This window comes from Physeter macrocephalus, chromosome 8 (assembly GCF_002837175.3).
Source record: "Physeter macrocephalus isolate SW-GA chromosome 8, ASM283717v5, whole genome shotgun sequence".
NCBI classification, from domain to species: Eukaryota; Metazoa; Chordata; class Mammalia; order Artiodactyla; family Physeteridae; genus Physeter; species Physeter macrocephalus.
In genome coordinates this window covers 84,320,528-84,338,735 of record NC_041221.1, presented here as the reverse complement: position 1 = coordinate 84,338,735, position 18,208 = coordinate 84,320,528, and the positions used below count along the sequence as shown (strand labels likewise).

The window sequence follows — 18,208 nt, the reverse complement described above, 5'->3', positions numbered from 1 at the left end:
AAAGTTATGTTATTAATTTCTAAATTACATGCATAAATTTACCAGTAATTTTCTTTGTTTTCTACTTCATTTGGGCTTTGGCACTGCTATAATTAAAGTATCTAAATAACATTTATTGGATATTATCATGCTGTTTGATCAAAGACTTGTATTAAGTCTCCATTAACCTATTAATAATTACTCTATCAATTACAGACTAATTCAATTAGTCACCACCCTGAATTATTGTTTGTGGAATAAATCAAAGTTCCCAGCCTAATCAAAATCAGGCTTGAAAGGTAAATAAAGAAGATATGTTAGTTCTACTTTCTCAGGGTGATCTTATTTTTGATGAACTCAGCAGAAAATCACTTTCAGTAGCCTAATGAGAAAAGTATGATTCTTTTCCCTAAAAATTTTCTAAGTTTCATATTTTTCTTCACATATGTTTTAGTGTTTCTGATATAGGTTTTGGAGAAATTGGGTAATAGCTTACCTGTTAATTTGATGTCAATTTTAGTTACTTGTAACTATAATTGTTTGCGAATATTTTTTCAAAACAAAATTTGTATAGAATATTACAAAAATCTGCTCATTAAAAAAGCAGAAAATCAAGTTATTTTAATTTCTCTTTATATATCATGATTTAAGTAAATTAATATAAGGGCATTAGATTCAATCCTTATAATAGTATTTTATTAACTCTAAATGTTTATAATTTTGGTTGTTTTTATATTTTTTAAATTTAAGTATAGTTGATTTACAATGTTTCAGGTGTACAGCAAGTTGATTCAGTTTTATATATATATACATATTTACATATATATGTATATATGCTTTTTCAGATTCTTTTCCATTATGTTATTACAAGATATTGAATATAATTCCCTGTGCTATACAGTGGGTCCTTGTTGTTTATCTATTTTATATACAGTAGTGTGTGTATGTAATTCCCAAATTCCCAATTTATCCCACGCCCTTCCCTTTTCCCTTTGGTAACCATAAGTTTGTTTTCTGTCTGTGAGTCTGTTTCTGTTTTGTAAATAGGTTCATTTGTATCATTTTTTTTAGATTCCATGTATAAGTGATATCATATGACATTTGTCTCTGTCTAACTTCACTTAGTATGATAATCTCTAGGTCCATCCATGTTGCTGCAAATGGCATTATTTCATTCTTTTTTATGGCTGAAAAACATTCCATTCTATATATACACCACATCTTCTTTATCCATTCATCTGTCAATGGACATTTAGGTTGCTTCCAAGTCTTGGCTATTGTAAATAGTGCCACTATGAACATTGGGGTGCATGTATCTTTTCAAATTAGAGTTTTTGTCTTTTTCAGATGTATGCCCAGGAGTGGGATTGCTGGATCATATGGTAACTCTATCTTTAGTTTTTTAAGGAACTTCCATACTGTTCACCACCAACTTACACTCCCACCAATGGTGTGGGAGTGTTCCTTTTTCTCCATACCCTCTCTAGCATTTATTATTTGTAGACTTCTTGATGATGGCCATTCTGACTGTTATGAGGTGGTACTTCATTGTAGTTTTGATTCACATTTCTCTAACAATTAGCGATGTTGAGCATCTTTTCATGTGCCTGTTGGCCATCTGTGTGTCTTCTTTGGAAAAATGTCTGTTTAGTTGTTCTGCCCATTTGTTGATTGGGTTGTTTGGTTTTTGATATTGAGCTGTATGAGCTGTTTGTATATTTTCGAAATTAATCCCTTGTTGGGTGCATCGTTTGCAAGTATTTTTCTCCCATTCCGTAGGTTGTTTTTTTGTTTTATTTGTGGTTTCTTTTTCTGTGTAAAAGCTTTCAAGTTTAATTAGGTCCCATTTGCTTATTTTTGCTTTAATTTCCTTTACTCTAGGAGAGGGATCCAAAAAACTGTTGCTGTGATTTATGTCAAAGACTGTTCTGCCTATGTTTTCCTCTAGGAGTTTAATAGTATCCGGTCTCACATGTAGGTCTTTAGTCCGTTTTGAGTTGATTTTTGCATGGAGTTTTAGAGAATGTTCTAATTTCATTCTTTTACATGTAGCTGTCCAGTTTTCCCAGCACCGCTGATTGAAAAGACTGTCCTTTCTCCATTGTATATTCTTGCCTCCTTTGTCATAGATTAATTGACCATAAGTGCATGGGTTTATTTCTGGGCTCTCTATCCTGTTCCATTGGTCTATGTGTCTGGTTTTGTGCCAGTACCATACTGTTTTGATCACTGTAGCTTTGTAGTATAGTCTGAAATCAGGGTGCATAATTCCTCCACCTCTGTTCTTCCTTCTCAAGATTGTTTTGGCTATTCGGAGTCATTTGTGTTTCCATACAAATTTTAAAATTATTTGTTCTAGTTCTGTGAAAAATGCAATTGGTAATTTGATAGAGATTACATTAAATTTGTAGATTGCCTTGGATACTACGGTCATTTTGGCAATATTGATTCTTCCAATCCAAGAACATGGTATAGTTTTAAACCTGTTTGTGTTTTTATCTTCAATTTCTTTGTTTTTTATCTTCAATTTCTTTGTTTTTATCTTTTAAATTTCTTTGAGAGTTAGTGAGAAAATCATCATAGTTGGACTTTCATTTAGAACCATTTTTACATAGAGAGTTTTAGTGAAGCCTGAATGAATTTTCTCAAACATTTTTGTGAGAACTAAATTTGGAAGGTTCCTCTAGAGCTGCAAAAGCAGACCTGATTTTAAATGTTCCTATGTTGAGCTTATCAGGAAATCACTTACATTATTTTATTACATTCAACTTCTCAATTGTGACTGCTGCAGCCTTTGATTCCCTTACCATCATCCATACAGTATGCATACAAATATAAGCCAGTCGGTGACTTTCCAGGCTCTGGGCAGAGTTTCCTGTAACTACAGTGTGAGGATTCCAACATCTGAATCAGAACAGGGGTGGCCAAGACCCAGAGGCTGCCCTGTGGACCGAGGGACCTGAGGTCACTTTACTACAGCCAGAGACTGCAAGCTGTGGTCAGCACTCTACTTCCCAATGTCCCATCACACCCATTTACCCCATAATGCAAAAGTGGAAAAGTGGAATAGAGTACATGTTGGCTACATGTTAACTCACTGAATCCTAAAATATGAAGCCATTCATTCATTATATACTTATTGAAATAACTTGTGTATGCCAGGTGCACAGTGAACAACAGGGACAAAGTTGCCTGCCACTGTGATTTTACTTGTGATAGGAGAATGCTTTGGATTTTGTATTATCAAGAAAATAGGTTATCCTTCCTGTATGTAGAGGATAAACAGCAAGAGTAGGAGAGGTTCATCCTTCAGACCAGCTAAGCTATACTGCCTAAATGTCTGCTGGGCCTTGTTAATAAGACCTTTGGCAGTGTTTATATGTGAAGGTCAGTAAGAATTCATAAAACAGCCTGATAGATGGTGAGAGACAATGGGGAATGCTTATGACCAGTGTGCTGCCAAACACCAGGACTATTCTCTCTCTGTTCAAGTAAGGGAAAATAATACAAGATTATATCAGGCTTATTTTTTAATATGCAGAACAAGAAAAGGATAGAAATTACTCAAAAGCTATGAAGAAAACTATAAAAGTAGAAAAATTTTTACAGAAACAAATGATTAATAGAATATATATAAAGATTTTTTTCCTTGAGTAATAGAATGTGACAAAAGTTGAGATAATGAGGGAGGGATCTTAAATTGTGTATTTCAAGGAAATTTAAAAAGTTAGCAGTGGAAATTCCATTATCAAAAATAAAATGCAGGGCTTCCCTGGTGGTGCAGTGGTTAAGAATCCGCCTGCCAATGCAGGGGACATGGGTTCAAGCCCTGGTCCAGGAAGATCCCACATGTTGTGGAGCAACTAAGCCCATGCACCACAACTACTGAGCCTGCACTCTAGAGCCTGCGAGCCACAACTACTGAGCCCGTGCACCTAGAGCCCAAGCTCAGCAGCAAGAGAAGCCACAGCAATGAGAAGCCAATGCACTGCAACGAAGAGTAGCCCCTGCTCACTGCAACTAGAGGAAGCCACATGCAGCAACGAAGACCCAATGCAGCCGAAAATAAATAAATTTATTTTTTTTAATCCATAATATTGAGGATAAAGTGGAGAAACTCTGAAAATACAAAGGAGAATGATATTTTTAAATGATGAGTGAGAAAATATTATAAATAGGAAAAATTAGAAGTAAAGAGCTAGTCTTTGGATAATTGACCTTCTAGTGGGAGACACTAAAGGAAGCAGAAGCAACAATTTATAATATAAGACCAGAAAACCTTTTGAGCACACTTCCCTGCCCCAGGAACAAGTCTACAGCTTGAATGAATCCACTTTATTCTATACAAAAGCAATAAAAGAGACTCTCACCAAGGTATATTCTGGTATATGATGATGATGACAATGATAATTTATAGTACTGATTTCAAGAATAAAGAGCAGACCTTATAACTATCACCCAGATAGTGGGGGAAAAAACAAAAATTTTAAAAATGGATTATTCAAGAAAAAGTGTTGAGAAAATTACATCTTTATAAAAAATAAAGTATGAACCTTATGTCACATCATATGTACACAGAAAGCCAAGATGATTTAGATGTTAAAAGGAAAGAAGAGGGCTTCCCTGGTGGCGCAGTGGTTGAGAGTCCGCCTGCCGATGCAGGGGACACGGGTTTGTGCCCCGGTCCGGGAGCTGGGCCCGTGAGCCATGGCTGCTGAGCCTGCGCGTCCGGAGCCTGTGCTCCGCAACGGGAGAGGCCACAACAGTGAGAGGCCCGCGTACGCAAAAAAAAAAAAAAAAAAGAAAAAAAAAAGAAAGAAGAAAGGAAGGGAGGAGGGAAGGAAGGGAGGGAGGTAAAGAAGAAAACTTAGAAAGAAAACCCAGAGGAAATTATAAGGGAACATGTAAATCATTTTTATCATTTTTCACCAATCTAATTAAATAGAAGGTCTTTTTAGGCATACGAAAATATGTAATTGCAAATGGAGTGATTGATAGACTTGAGTACAGGAAAATTAAAAACTTCTGTCAAAAAAATTAAATGACATAGCAAATTAGGAAAAAAATGCAATAAATATAACAGAAGCCAATACTGATGCTATATAATTCTTTAAAAGCAACAAGAAAATCTCTAATCCCAGAAGTAATAAAGGATACTAAAGAGAAATTAATAATAATATACATTATTAATGAGACTGAACAATTATGAGAATGTAAATGAAATGCCACTTTTCACCATTTATATATATTAAATATAAAAATGCCATTTTTCAAATTGTAAAAAATATAGAATTATATAAAACATAGGACTAGTGAGTATGTAGAGAAAAAGTTATCATATACCACAGTTGGAAGTGTATAATTTTTCCAGAAACAAATGAAACAATGTATATACCACATTTCAAATGACAGGTCCTTCATCACGATAAGGAAACAGTTGCGCCAATGAGCAAAGATAAATACACACAGGAGTTCATTTTAGGTTTTTACCAATGAAGAAGAGTTAGAAACAAAAATTGTTAAAATATTAGTAGTGGACTGGTTAAATAATTTTCATATTAATTTCTGTATCTGTGAGACTGTTACACAGCCATTACAAAGTATTATTATTATTTAGATATAAAAATATACACATGCAAATTACAAAACCACATTCATACTGTGAGCTTATTTTCATGAAGATAGTTATATGGGAATAGGAAATGTCTGCAAATATGAATATTAAGAGGTCTACAAGAATTAACTCTAGATAATAGAGTTTTGGTTATTTTATCTGGATTCCTTATATCTCTTCATGCCATCTGAAATAATCACAACTGTTTATTACTTTTCTGTTTAGGCAATAAACCTGTTTTCCATATTCTCTGACCAAATTCTATGAAATTATCCTATGTATTGGGTTAGCCAAAAAGTTCATTTGGATTTTTCCATAAGATGTTATGGAAAAACCCAAATGAACTTTTTGGCCAACCCAATAAATGAGATTATGTGGCCAAATGAAAGGACTTGGATTTTATGAAAGTTTTAATTTTAATAGAAAATTTAAGGATACAGGGAGGAGCAAATGTTTTACAGTAAATAAATTATTGTGATAAACTCTTGAAATGACTTGTTAGGATAGAAAAAAGTCTTAAAAATAGTTTATTGACATAGAGAATTACTAGTGAAATATTAAGAAAAAAAGAATAAATTGACCTGCAAATGTGGACTAAAGTGCAACCAACACCTGGTAACCAATAATATTGTTCAAATGCCAAATACAACAAATTTGTCTAAAATATCCACATTTAAGGGGTATGAAAATCATTGATTGTATCTGATGGTAAGACAGAGCTGTTTTTTAATACTCTCTGTATTTCTCAATTTTTATTCTTAGCATGTATTTTATATTGAGGGAGATTATTAAAATAACAATATTAAATATAAAATATTCATAATTATGCTGCCTCCCACCCTTAGTTAAGATAAGCAGTTGAACTACCTGTATGACTCTAAACAAACTCTTTTAAAAAGTTCATAGTCATGAGCTGACAGCAATCATGGGGTGCAGTTCAGGTTGACATATGCAGTTGTTTATGTTATAATTGTAGATAATTGTTAAATATGGAATTATCTCAATTTTGCATCCAGGGCAGATGATTCCTGGATATTTGGAATGTCTACAATATGTCTGATATGCTGCAAAACACGCTTCTGAGCATAAAAAGTTTGTTCATGGCATCAAACATGTATCATGCTTGGTTTTACATGTAAAAGGCACACTAGAAAACATCAATAAAACAGAACATTCCCTCTCTCTTTGAAAGGTTATTTTATAGTATATATTTTTTGTATTAGTGTTCATAATTTTAAAATGCAATATGGGAAAAGCAACTGCTTTACTAAATGTTTTTAAATATTATTGGAAACTAAAACTTTTTTTAGTAAGAGGAGGAATGCAATCATGGGTGCTGGAATGAGTGTATTATGAGGCCTCGATAGTATTTTAAGGATTCTAAATCCATAACCTTAGAGCTACTAAATTGTATGAGATACAGGGACTGGATAATATTTCATCATAAGTTGATCACATTGACTAGTTAGCCTGCAAATATGGAGTAAAAGTGTGACCAGTATCTGATAACCAAAAATGTTGTCCAAATGTTAAGTATAGTTAATTACAGGCGTACCTTGGAGATATTGTGGGATCAATTCCAGACCTGTGCAATAAAGCAAGTCACGTGAATTTTTCTGTTTTCCAGTGCATATAAAAGTTATGTTTATATACTGTCGTCTATTAAGCGTGTGATGGCATTATGTCTAAAAATATAACATGACATACCTTAGTTAAAAAATATTGCTAAAAAATACTCATCTTCTGAGACTTTAGGGAGTCATAATGGTAACATCAAAGATCACTGATCACAGATCACCATAACAAATATAACAATGAAAAGTTTGAAATATTGAAAGTACCAAAATGTGACACAGAAACACAAAGTGAGCAAATGCTGTTGGAGAAATGGTGCGATAGACTTGCTCAACACAGGGTTACCACAAACCTTCAGTATGTAAGAAAAGCAATATTTGCGAAGTGCAATAAAACAAAGTATGCCTTTATGTGCTTTAAATGTAGCTACGATTATATAGAATTGTTTCATGTAATGTTAAGGTAAAAACTTCTATATTGAAACCAAAAAGTCTAAATATTTTGCCTATAATTTAATTATTAAATATAGATAATTATATTAGCTTCAAAGTTATTTCTGCTTAATGAGTTAATTTTACAAAGCTCGTTGAAGTTATAAAATACATAATCCAAAATAACTGATATAACATAAAAGCAAAAACTAGAGCATTGTAGATGAGGCAGAGCACCATATTTCTGTGATAAATCTCTTTGGTCTTTTTGTTCACTTTTTTAAAACACCTATTTATATCACTTTTCATTTTCTTCACCACTTTAAGAACATCTCCATGAAAATCAGCAGACTTTCCTTGGTCTGCCTTGTCTCCTCCCAGGGAGCCATCTGTCAGGGTGTTATGCAGATAATCTGAAATGTAGTTCATCTTGACCTTTTTCAAACAAATCCTCTTAGTTTTTCTACACTGTTTTTCTAAGCTAGACACTCTAAAAATATGTATGCTTTGCTAAAACATTGTAGGATGTTTTAAAACAAAAAAAGGTATAGCCCTACATAACACTCATGCAATACTTTTTTCGTTACTTATATATCATTTAAGCCTCTTTCTATATAGATCCTTCTTTTTTCACTCTTATAATTAAAGGAAAACAAATCACCCACTATAATTTGGAGTCTAATTTTCTCTTAATATTTTTTAATTTAATTTTTATTTTATATTGTAGTATAGTTGATTTACGATGTTGTGTTAGTTTCAGATGTACCACAAAGTGATTCAGTTATAAATATACATATATCCATTCTTTCCCAGATTCGTTGCCTATATAGGTTTTTACAGAATATTGAGTAGAGTTCCCTGTGCTATGCAGTAGGTCCTTGCTGATTATCTATTTTATATATAGTCGTGTGTATATGTTAATGCCAAACTCCTAATTTATCCCTCCCCCCACCTTTCCACTTTGATAACCATAAGTTTGTTTTTGAAGTCTGTGAGTCTGTTTCTGTTTTGTAAATAAGTTCCTTTGTATCATTTCTTTTGGATTTCACATATAAGTGATATCATAAGATATTTGTCTTTGTCTGATTTACTTCATTTAGTATGATAATCTCCAGGTCCATCCTTGTTGCTGCAAATGGCATTATTTCATTCTTTTTTATGGCTGAGTAATATTCCATTGTATATATGTACCACATCTTTATTCATTCCTCTATCAGTGGACATTTATGTTGCGTCCATGTCTTGGCTATTGTAAATAGTGCTGCCCTGAACATTGGGGTGCATGTTCCTTTTCAAATTGGAGTTTTCTCCAGATATAGCCAGGAGTGGGATTGATGGATCATATGGTAACTCTATTTTCAGTTTTTTAAGGAACACTCAATACTGTTCTCCATAGTGACTGTACCAATTTACATTCCCACCAACAGTGTAGGATGTTTCCTTTTTTGCCACACCCTCTCCATCATTTATTATTTGAAGACTTTTTGATGATGGCCATTCTGACCAATGTGAGGTGATACCTCATTGTATTTTTGATTCGCATCTCTCTAACAATTAGTGATGTTGAGCATCTTTTCATGTGCTTTTTGGCCATCTGTATGTCTTCTTTGGAGAAATGTCTATTTAGCTCTTCTGCCCAGTTTTTTGGTTTGGTGTTTGTTGTTTTGATATTGAACTGCATGAGCTGTTTATATATTTTGGAGATTAAGCACTTTTTGGTTGCATCATTTGCAAATATTTTCTCCCATTCTGTGGGTTGTCTTTTCATTTTGTTTATGGTTTCCTTTGGTGTGCAAAAGCTTTTACGTTTAATTAGGTCCCATTTGTTTATTTTTGTTTTTATTTTCATACTCTAGGAGATGGATCAAAGAAGATGTTGCTGCAATTTATGTCAAAGAGTGTTCTGCCTGTGATTTCCTCTAAGAATTTTATAGTATCCACTCTTACATTTAGGTCTTTAATCCATTTTTAGTTTATTTTTGTGTAAGGTGTTAGAGAATATTCTAATTTCATTCTTTTACATGTAGCTGTCCAGTTTTCCCAGCACCACTTATTGAAGAGACTGTCTCTGCTCCATTGTATATTCTTGCCTCCTTTGTTGTAAATTAATTGACCATAGGTGCCTGGGTTTATTTCTGGGCCTTCTATCCTGTTCCATTGATCTATATTTCTCTTTTTCTGCCAGTACCACACTGTTTCGATGACTGTAGCTTTGTAGTATAGACTGAAGTCAAGGAGCCTGATTACTCCAGCTCCATTTTTCTTTCTTAGGATTGCTTTGGCTATATGGGGTCTTTTCTGTTTCCACACAAAATTTTTTGGTCTAAGTCTGTGAAAGATGCCATTGGTAATTTGATAGGGATTGCATTGTATATGTAGATTTTATTGGGGAGTAGAGTCATTTTCACAATATTGATTCTTCCAATCCAAGAACATGGTATATCTTTCCATCTGTTTGTGTCATCTTCGATTTCTTTCATCAGCATCTTATAGTTTTCAGAGTACAGGTCTTTTGCCTCCTTAAGTAGGTTTATTCCTAAGTATTTTATTCTTTTTGATGCGATGGTAAATGGGATTGTTTCCTTAATTTCTCTTTCTGATCTTTGGTTGTTAGTATATAGAAATGCAACAGATTTCTGTGGATTACTTTTGTATCCTGCAACTTTACTTAGTTCATTGATGGGCTCTAGTAGTTTTCTGATAGCATCTTTCAGATTTTCTATGTATACTGTCATGTCATCTGCAAAGAGTGAGACCATTTCCCTATTGTAATATAATCTTAATATTTAAATAGAGATGCACAACATTCCATAAAATTAATTATATTCTTAATTAACCATTTCACCCATAAATGTGAATTTTAGTTACTCAATATTTTCTCTACTTTCAGTAAAGATGAAATGACTGTCTTTGTGTACATCCTGAGAAGGTGGCCAAAATATGCTATGATCAAGAAGTTGCTTCTAGGACAATCTGGCCACCCGATTTCCCTGTTTCCATGTTTATGTTTCTAAAAGGTACTCTGAGACCAATATTAGATTCTTCCCCCAGACTTATTTATTGTTTTATTGTTAACAAAGTTTTAATACTCCTATATATTGTTTTACACACTTATATATTAACTCATCTAATCCTCATGAAATCCTTAAAATCCTAATAAAGGGACTATTCTCATTTTTTCAAATGGGGATATTGAGCTGTAGAGAGGTAAAGTAGCTTGCCCAAAGGCATATAGCTAGTAAGGGTAGAGCCAGTTTGTGAACCCAGACTATTCAGCTCTACTAGAATAGGCTGGCTTTCACAATCACATTCCTAAAGATTGGAGAGGATTTTTAACTAGTTGCCTTCCCAATAAAAATTGTTGGTACAACTATGACGATGTTTCCTTAACTAGTAATGCCACGTAGAGAAGCAAGAGGAAAGCAGCTAGCATTTTCTGCTGTGATACACTGCAGCATCCTTAGCCATGGGTTGGTTTTGTCTGCAGAACATACTTCAGAAGTAGCTCCAGCTTAATCCAGCAAAACCTTTATTGAGGACAGTTACATGTTAGGTACTTTTAATACAAATCCGGACATGAAGTGCAGTGCATTAAGCCAAATGTCTACCCATGTCCCAGCTTAGTGCCCTAAATAACCTGCTCTATCTGAGCCAAACCTTGGGAGGTGAGGGTCTAAAATAGCAGAATCATATTTGCAGTACGACTTTAACTCAGAAAATCTGCAAGAGGACAGAGTGGTCCTGGGCCAGGGGTAGGCATAAGTCCAGAAGAGTGGGCTTTTCTGGGATCATCCTGCATGATGAACATGAGAGTGATGTGCCCTTCCAGTGTGGCACAGAGTGAGATCTGTACATCCCTGTTGTAGCAACCTCATGTTAAGTGTGGGATGCTGATTATTTTTATACTGAAAGAAGGTTTGCTTAGGCCTGCTATTCTAAGTTTATAATGTTGCAAATTTTAGGATCAAATCCAGCTTGAAACAGATTGCTGACTATTTAAATCGAGGAGTTGACTTAACTGGAACAAAAAAGAAAAACATTTCTGGATAAAAAAAAAAAAAAAAAAGCTGGAGAAGGGGAGCCGTTAAAGTGGGAGAAAAACAGATCTGTTAGAAAGAGCCAAGACACACAACTTAAGGAGAAAACATCTCCACCCAGCAGGAAACCCTGACTTTAAGAAATGCCACTGAGAGAGAGATGCTCCAAAACTCCTCACTGCATCATCTTAGCTTAGGACTTATAGACATTTAGGCACTGAAGAATCCACTGGAGGTATTCTTGGTGTCAGTTTGAGTTCCTGTATGTTTACAGCCTTGATGACAACACAGTGACTCAGAGTACTGTAAGACTTGTTTTCCATTTATCGAGCATCAGCAACATTAAGAGCACTTTGAAGACCAGTGGCTAGGCCTAGACGTTTCTGCGCAATTAGATTTGGATTTAGTACAGCAACAGCAATCCATATTTTTAAGCCCAGACAGCTAAAGAACGGAGAGGAAATTCATGTTTAAAGACAGGGCTCTCATGATATTGTAAAGCCTGGATTGCTTTTGTTTGGGGCATAGAGTGGCTGTACGTTTGATGAGTGTGGTGGGAAAGCTTTGAGATTCTTCAGAAATTTCTGAAATAGTCACAGAGAATGGGAAGAAATCATTGAGTGAGAATCCATATGCGGAACTCTGAACCAGAAAGACATGGATTTGAATCTGGGATCCTCCCTTTACTGACTGTTGATCTTTGCGTCACATGTCATGTTATGTTACCTCCCTAGCAACTGTTCCCTCTAAAGTGGAGATGATATCCTACCACAAAAGAGTATTAAGAGGAGTCACTGAAGACATACCACAAAGCATTTAGCATTATGTGAGGCAGCAACAGTTTCCTTCTCAGGGTATCATAATTTTGCCATCCTGCATTGCTGCTGGACACGCAAGATATTTTGACATAATACATGTTTGGAAAGTAGTAACAACGTTATATTTTATATTTTTTTTATAAACTTTCTACAATGCTTTAATAAAGCATTAAGGGTGGTTTTCTCTCTTAATCCATTGTCCAGCTTGAGCCTAATGTCTCTGATGAATGTTGCAAAAAGAGGGCAAAAAGCCCTTGTGAATTTTTTAAGAAATATAATCCTATGCCATGAAACATTGGGAACTTTTTCATATCTTTATTGATGAGCATCTATGTCACTTAATATGGTCTATTCAATGCAGTCTCCCTAGACCCCTCTTTTTATTGATGGCCTGCGTCTGACCCATGACTGTCTATTTGTAGCTACAAACATCTCTCAGGATGGAGAACCTGAAATAGAAACAAAAGGTCATAGTGGTTGAAAGCCACTAAGGTCACACATGAGATCATGACAGTTGAAGATGATAAGATCAAGGATGTAGCAGCGCACTTAGTCATAGGAAGTAGGAAGAAGTAGGTGGCTATTGTGGGAGGAGAGAGGAAGCTATAGATCAAGGAACATTAATACAACAAATGGTAAAGGTCTTAATAAGAATTGTCCACATGGAAAACAAAGTTTCCTACAATTTTTATTTTAATTAGCATCATAAGATATAAGAAAAGATGCATGAATTAGAGAACAAAGAGGGGAAATACTAAACTATTCAATGTTATGTATTCTTCTTTGATGAAAATCATTCCTATCTTTTGCATTTCAGTGTTGCAGTTGATGAATTTAATGCTTACTAAATCACCGTGGGTCTTATGCCCTTTAATATATATTTTGCAACAATGAGCACATTGTGAGCACAGATCCCACAAGTCATGGATGCATGTTTTAATTCTCTCTCATTTTTGAAGAATACTTGACTTCCTCCTCAACAGTTTTAGGGTTGTAGTTTTCTGAAATTACTCAATTATATATTACTGAACTGATTAAAATTCATGGAAACAGGGTTGACTTTTTCATGCTTAATTAGGAAACATCAAATTTTTTTGTTCCTGATATGTATACAGCTATAATTTTTATTACTATAAAATTGACCAATAAAGTCAGAAAATTGATTTATAAGCACAGACTCTGAGAGATGATGATCAGTCTCAAGAAGATCAGCCTTGCCAGTTCTGTACTATCTCAGTTACACAAAAACCACATGCTAGATGAGTCAGTTTAATATAAAATTGATTGGTAGACTGAAAAGACCACCACTTTACTTAAAAATGCTCAAAATGGTTGTTCAAATTTTCAGCCAGGTTTACCCAGTGGCATAATCAAAATCACAAGCCAATAACAGACTCAGTCTTCTATTTCAAAATACAAATAATCAAGTGGATTTTTGGCTTTAGCATATATATTTCTCAATCTCCTGAGTTCAAAAGAATTGCAAATTTATAATGGACTCTATCGTGCCATTTGAATTATGTCTTTTCCTTTTTGTAGGTGGATCTTCTGGTCCCTACCAAAGTGACTGGCATTATTACACAAGGAGCTAAAGATTTTGGTCATGTGCAGTTTGTAGGCTCCTACAAACTAGCTTACAGCAATGATGGAGAACACTGGACAGTATACCAGGATGAAAAGCAAAGAAAAGATAAGGTAAGTCATTCTGGTGGTTTGATGACATACAGAAGTAGAGGATCAAATTGTTTAACATTTTTTATTTCCTTGATTATTTTGATAATTAGGAATTGCAGAATTATAATTATAGAAGTGAACAGATTTGATGATTATATTAGTTCATTGAAATTAAAATAGGGATGTTTCTCTGCTCAGTTTCCTTGATTGTGTTTTAATTCATGGATTAATGAATTTGACCTGTAAAATCTGTCTTTTAATATTATAATGATCAGTATATATTGATGCACTTAAACTTCTACAGCATACTATCTCTAATTGTTTTCTAAAAGTTCTTACTATGTTGAACATCTTTGTATCTACTGGTAGCTACTGGTCTGAATGTCTGTGGGATTCTGGAGAATGAAAGTGCTCAAGGGCAATATCAATAACTAATTGGATCAGATGTTAAAATATGGCCTTAGATTAATGAAATTGAATGAATTTGTTGCTTAGATTCTGTGCAAAGAACTGTACCTTTCTGAAGACATCAGTAGAAACGTAATCTCTTATTTCAATGATTTTGGGGAAAATATAATACACTTTCATACATGTTAAGCATTTCTGAGTTAATAATGATTCTTCCATTTTATGTAACCCCTTCATTTCCTTACTGTTGTTGTATTATTAACCAATAGAAAGGTTGGGAATATCTTTCTTTCTTCAAGTATGCAAGGTAGAGAATTTAATTTTCCCAGAAATACCGAGACTGGAGTGACTATTTCAATGAGACTATAAAGTATGAATTCAGTTCACACAAAATTTATTTTAGGGGAGATGTGTTTTAGGTTAAGATTACAAAACCACAACTCTTTACCCATTAATGTCTCAGAATATGCCCATTTAGCATCTCAGGACAGACATATTCACTTAACATCTCAGAACACACACACATTTTGTGTTTTAACATCTCAGAAATTGGTGTATCTCAATGTCACAATCTAATAGCCCTTACTATTTTCTAGAAGAATGTAAAATAATGGCACGTTTTATAATCAGTGGCCTCTTAGATTGAATGAATATTGGGTATCTTGTAAGAATGTCTTCAAATTTTTTTGAGGTGTAGACAAGTATCTGCTATGATTTATAGCAAATAACTATTTCAGTTCTTGTTTTCACCTTTTACAGTAGGCATTTTGATGTGTAAAGAAGGCAAATATATTCCATAAGATGAAATTTTCTAAACTTCATAAATTATACAGTTCTTGAAATTAATTTTAAGATAAGTATTCTCATCTATAATCCATGTGCAATATTCACTGAAAAGCACATTTGTAATATTTAAATCCTTATATAAGTTGATTTAGGGAAGAGGTGTAAACCATTGTGCTGGTGAAATACTTCTTGTCTCCATTTATATTAAGCATATGATTTAATGATTATTTGTGAATCATTTTTTAAATTTCCCTAATTGATAGACTGGACATTGTTATTTATGCATTTTATTTCATTATCTCAGTCTGAAATATACATAAAACCTTTGTGTCAAGTTGGCCAAGTGATTAGACAGTGTTGTTCAGGTTTTCTATATCCTCCCTGATTTTCTAGCTACTTGTACTAAAAATTCCAGAGAGAGCAATGTGGAAATCTCCAACTCTAACCATTGATTTCTCTATTTCTCCTGGTAGTTATTGGTATTTGCTTCATGTATTTTGGTTTTTTTTTTTTTATTTGTGGTACGCGGGCCTCTCACTGTTGTGGCCTCTCCCGTTGCGGAGCACAGGCTCCGGACGCGCAGGCTCAGCGGCCATGGCTCACGGGCCCAGCCGCTCCGCGGCATGTGGGATCTTCCAGGACCGGGGCACGAACCCGTGTCCCCTGCATCGGCAGGCAGACTCTCAACCACTGCGCCACCAGGGAAGCCCTGCTTCATGTATTTTGAAAGTCTGTTGAAAGATATATGAATGATTAGGGTTGTAATGTCCTCTTAATCAAATAACTTTTATCATTAGAAAATTACCTTCTTTATTCCTGGTGGTATTTTTGCTCTGAAACCTACTTTGCTGCTATTCATAGAGGTACTCTAGCTTCCTTTTGATTAGTACTACATTGGTATATGTTTTCTCCATCCTTTTACTTCTAACTATTTCTACTTTATATTTAAAATGCATTTTTTCTATGCAGCATGTAGTTGTTTCCTTTTTTCCAATTCAACTATCTCTGCTTTTTAACTGGAGCATTTAGATCATTTATATTTATATGAGTATTGAAGTAATTGGGTATAAATCTATCATCTTGCTATTTATTTCCTATATGTCTCATATTTTCTTTCATTTTTTCCCTATTTTCAGCCTTCTTTTGAATTAATTGAATTTTTTAGTGATTCCATTGTGCTTCATTTGTTGACTTATTTGCTATAACTTTTTTTTGTTATTTTAGTCACTGCTTTAGGTTTTGTAATACGTATTTTAAACTTATCAAGTCTACCTTCAAATTAATGTAGAGCCCCGGAAACATACCTCCATAAGCACAAGCAAAATAGATTATAGTTATAAATCCATGTACTTAAGAGCCACACTTACTATAACACATGATTTTGCCATTCCCCAAATAAGTCTTATTGTAAAGAAAGAAAAAGACTCCCACTAGACAAGTTGGAAAGTCATGAGAGTAAACTGACACGTTCAGTGAAAAGGATGTAAGCCAGAATCCTCATGTGAGACAATAAGTCACGTCATCTATCCAATGTAAAACTTCTGAAAAAATAAACCATTTTAGAATTATAAATATGACAGTTAGCTAAACTCAGTCAATATAACTCGTAGTTTTAAAATTAAATTTAGCCAGTCTGTTTTTAATATAATTAGTTTGGTACATTGAAGAAAAGCCTTAATAAGTTTACTATTTATTACCAAAGGAAACAACTAACACCAATAAACAATACATAGAATGCTGCAGTTGCTATTATAATAAAGAAATACTTTATGTGTAAGAAGGAAATGCAGGCCATAAACATCTCCATTCCTACAGAGAAGGAAATTTTATAAAATAAATGAGAAAATGGATTGCATGAGTGCTTTCAGCACTTGGAAATACAGGCATTTTACACACACACACACACACACACACACACATACACACGTATATACACATATATATCCCAATCAAAATATATGTTTATATATATATATACAAGTAATTATTGTGCTTTGCTGTTATTATTACTATTATTACTAGGAGTTCAGGTATCATCTTATATATTCTTTATAGAAGTGCTCTTCTTCTTTCGAGAGGTCCTACACAACTCATTAATTAATTTTTCTGAAGTTGAATAAGCCATCTTCTATTCATTCTTAGTATCATTTGTGTCTTGTTTTCCACGGTTGCTTTCCACAAGGGAAAAAAAGTCTTCAATATTTAAAAGTGTAATTCAGCTACAAGCTTTCATGGAGATAAATATAATAAATGAATTGAGTGTTTCAGGGCAAAATATATGCCTGTGAGATGTTTTATATATGCACATTTCAAAAGGAAATATTTACAAAGTTTTCTTTCTTTCTTTTTTAAACACCCAATGTCCTTCAAATGCCCTTTGAGCTTTCTGTTTTTGATGGAGCATCCAATTAAGATTCACATGATGTATTTATCATATCTCTTTAGTCTCCTTTAGAGTAATTAGCTTGTCATTTTTTTCTTCCAAGACATGGACAATTTTCAGAGTCTAGGCCAGATGTCTTGCACAAGGTCTCACAGCATGGTTTCATCTGTTTCCTCATGATTTATTTTTCTTTGAATTTTATTTATTTTTTATACAGCAGGTTCTTATTAGTTATCTATTTATACATAATTAGTGTATATATGTCTAATGCATCCCACCACAACCACCATCCCCCACCACTTTCCCCGTTGGTGTCCATACATTTGTTCTCTACACCCGCATCTCTATTTCTGCCTTGCAAACTGGTTCATCTGTACTATTTTTCTAGACTCCACATATATGCGTTAATATACAACATTTGTTTTTCTCTTTCTGACTTACTTCACTCTGTATGACAGTCTCTAGGTCCATCCACGTCTCTACAAATGACCCAATTTCGTTCC

The 18,208-nt window shown here is 34.0% G+C and overlaps 1 protein-coding gene across 2 annotated transcripts in view; it reads left to right on the top strand.

The window, feature by feature from the left end:
• EDIL3 (EGF like repeats and discoidin domains 3) overlaps positions 1-18,208 on the top strand; it is a 439,520-nt gene that overhangs the window by 388,504 nt on the left and 32,808 nt on the right. For both annotated transcript variants that reach the window (XM_007130595.4, XM_007130594.4), the window contains one exon: positions 13,994-14,149. In XM_007130595.4, the coding sequence (XP_007130657.1) occupies positions 13,994-14,149 (156 nt within the window). The remainder of the gene's footprint in view (positions 1-13,993; positions 14,150-18,208) is intronic.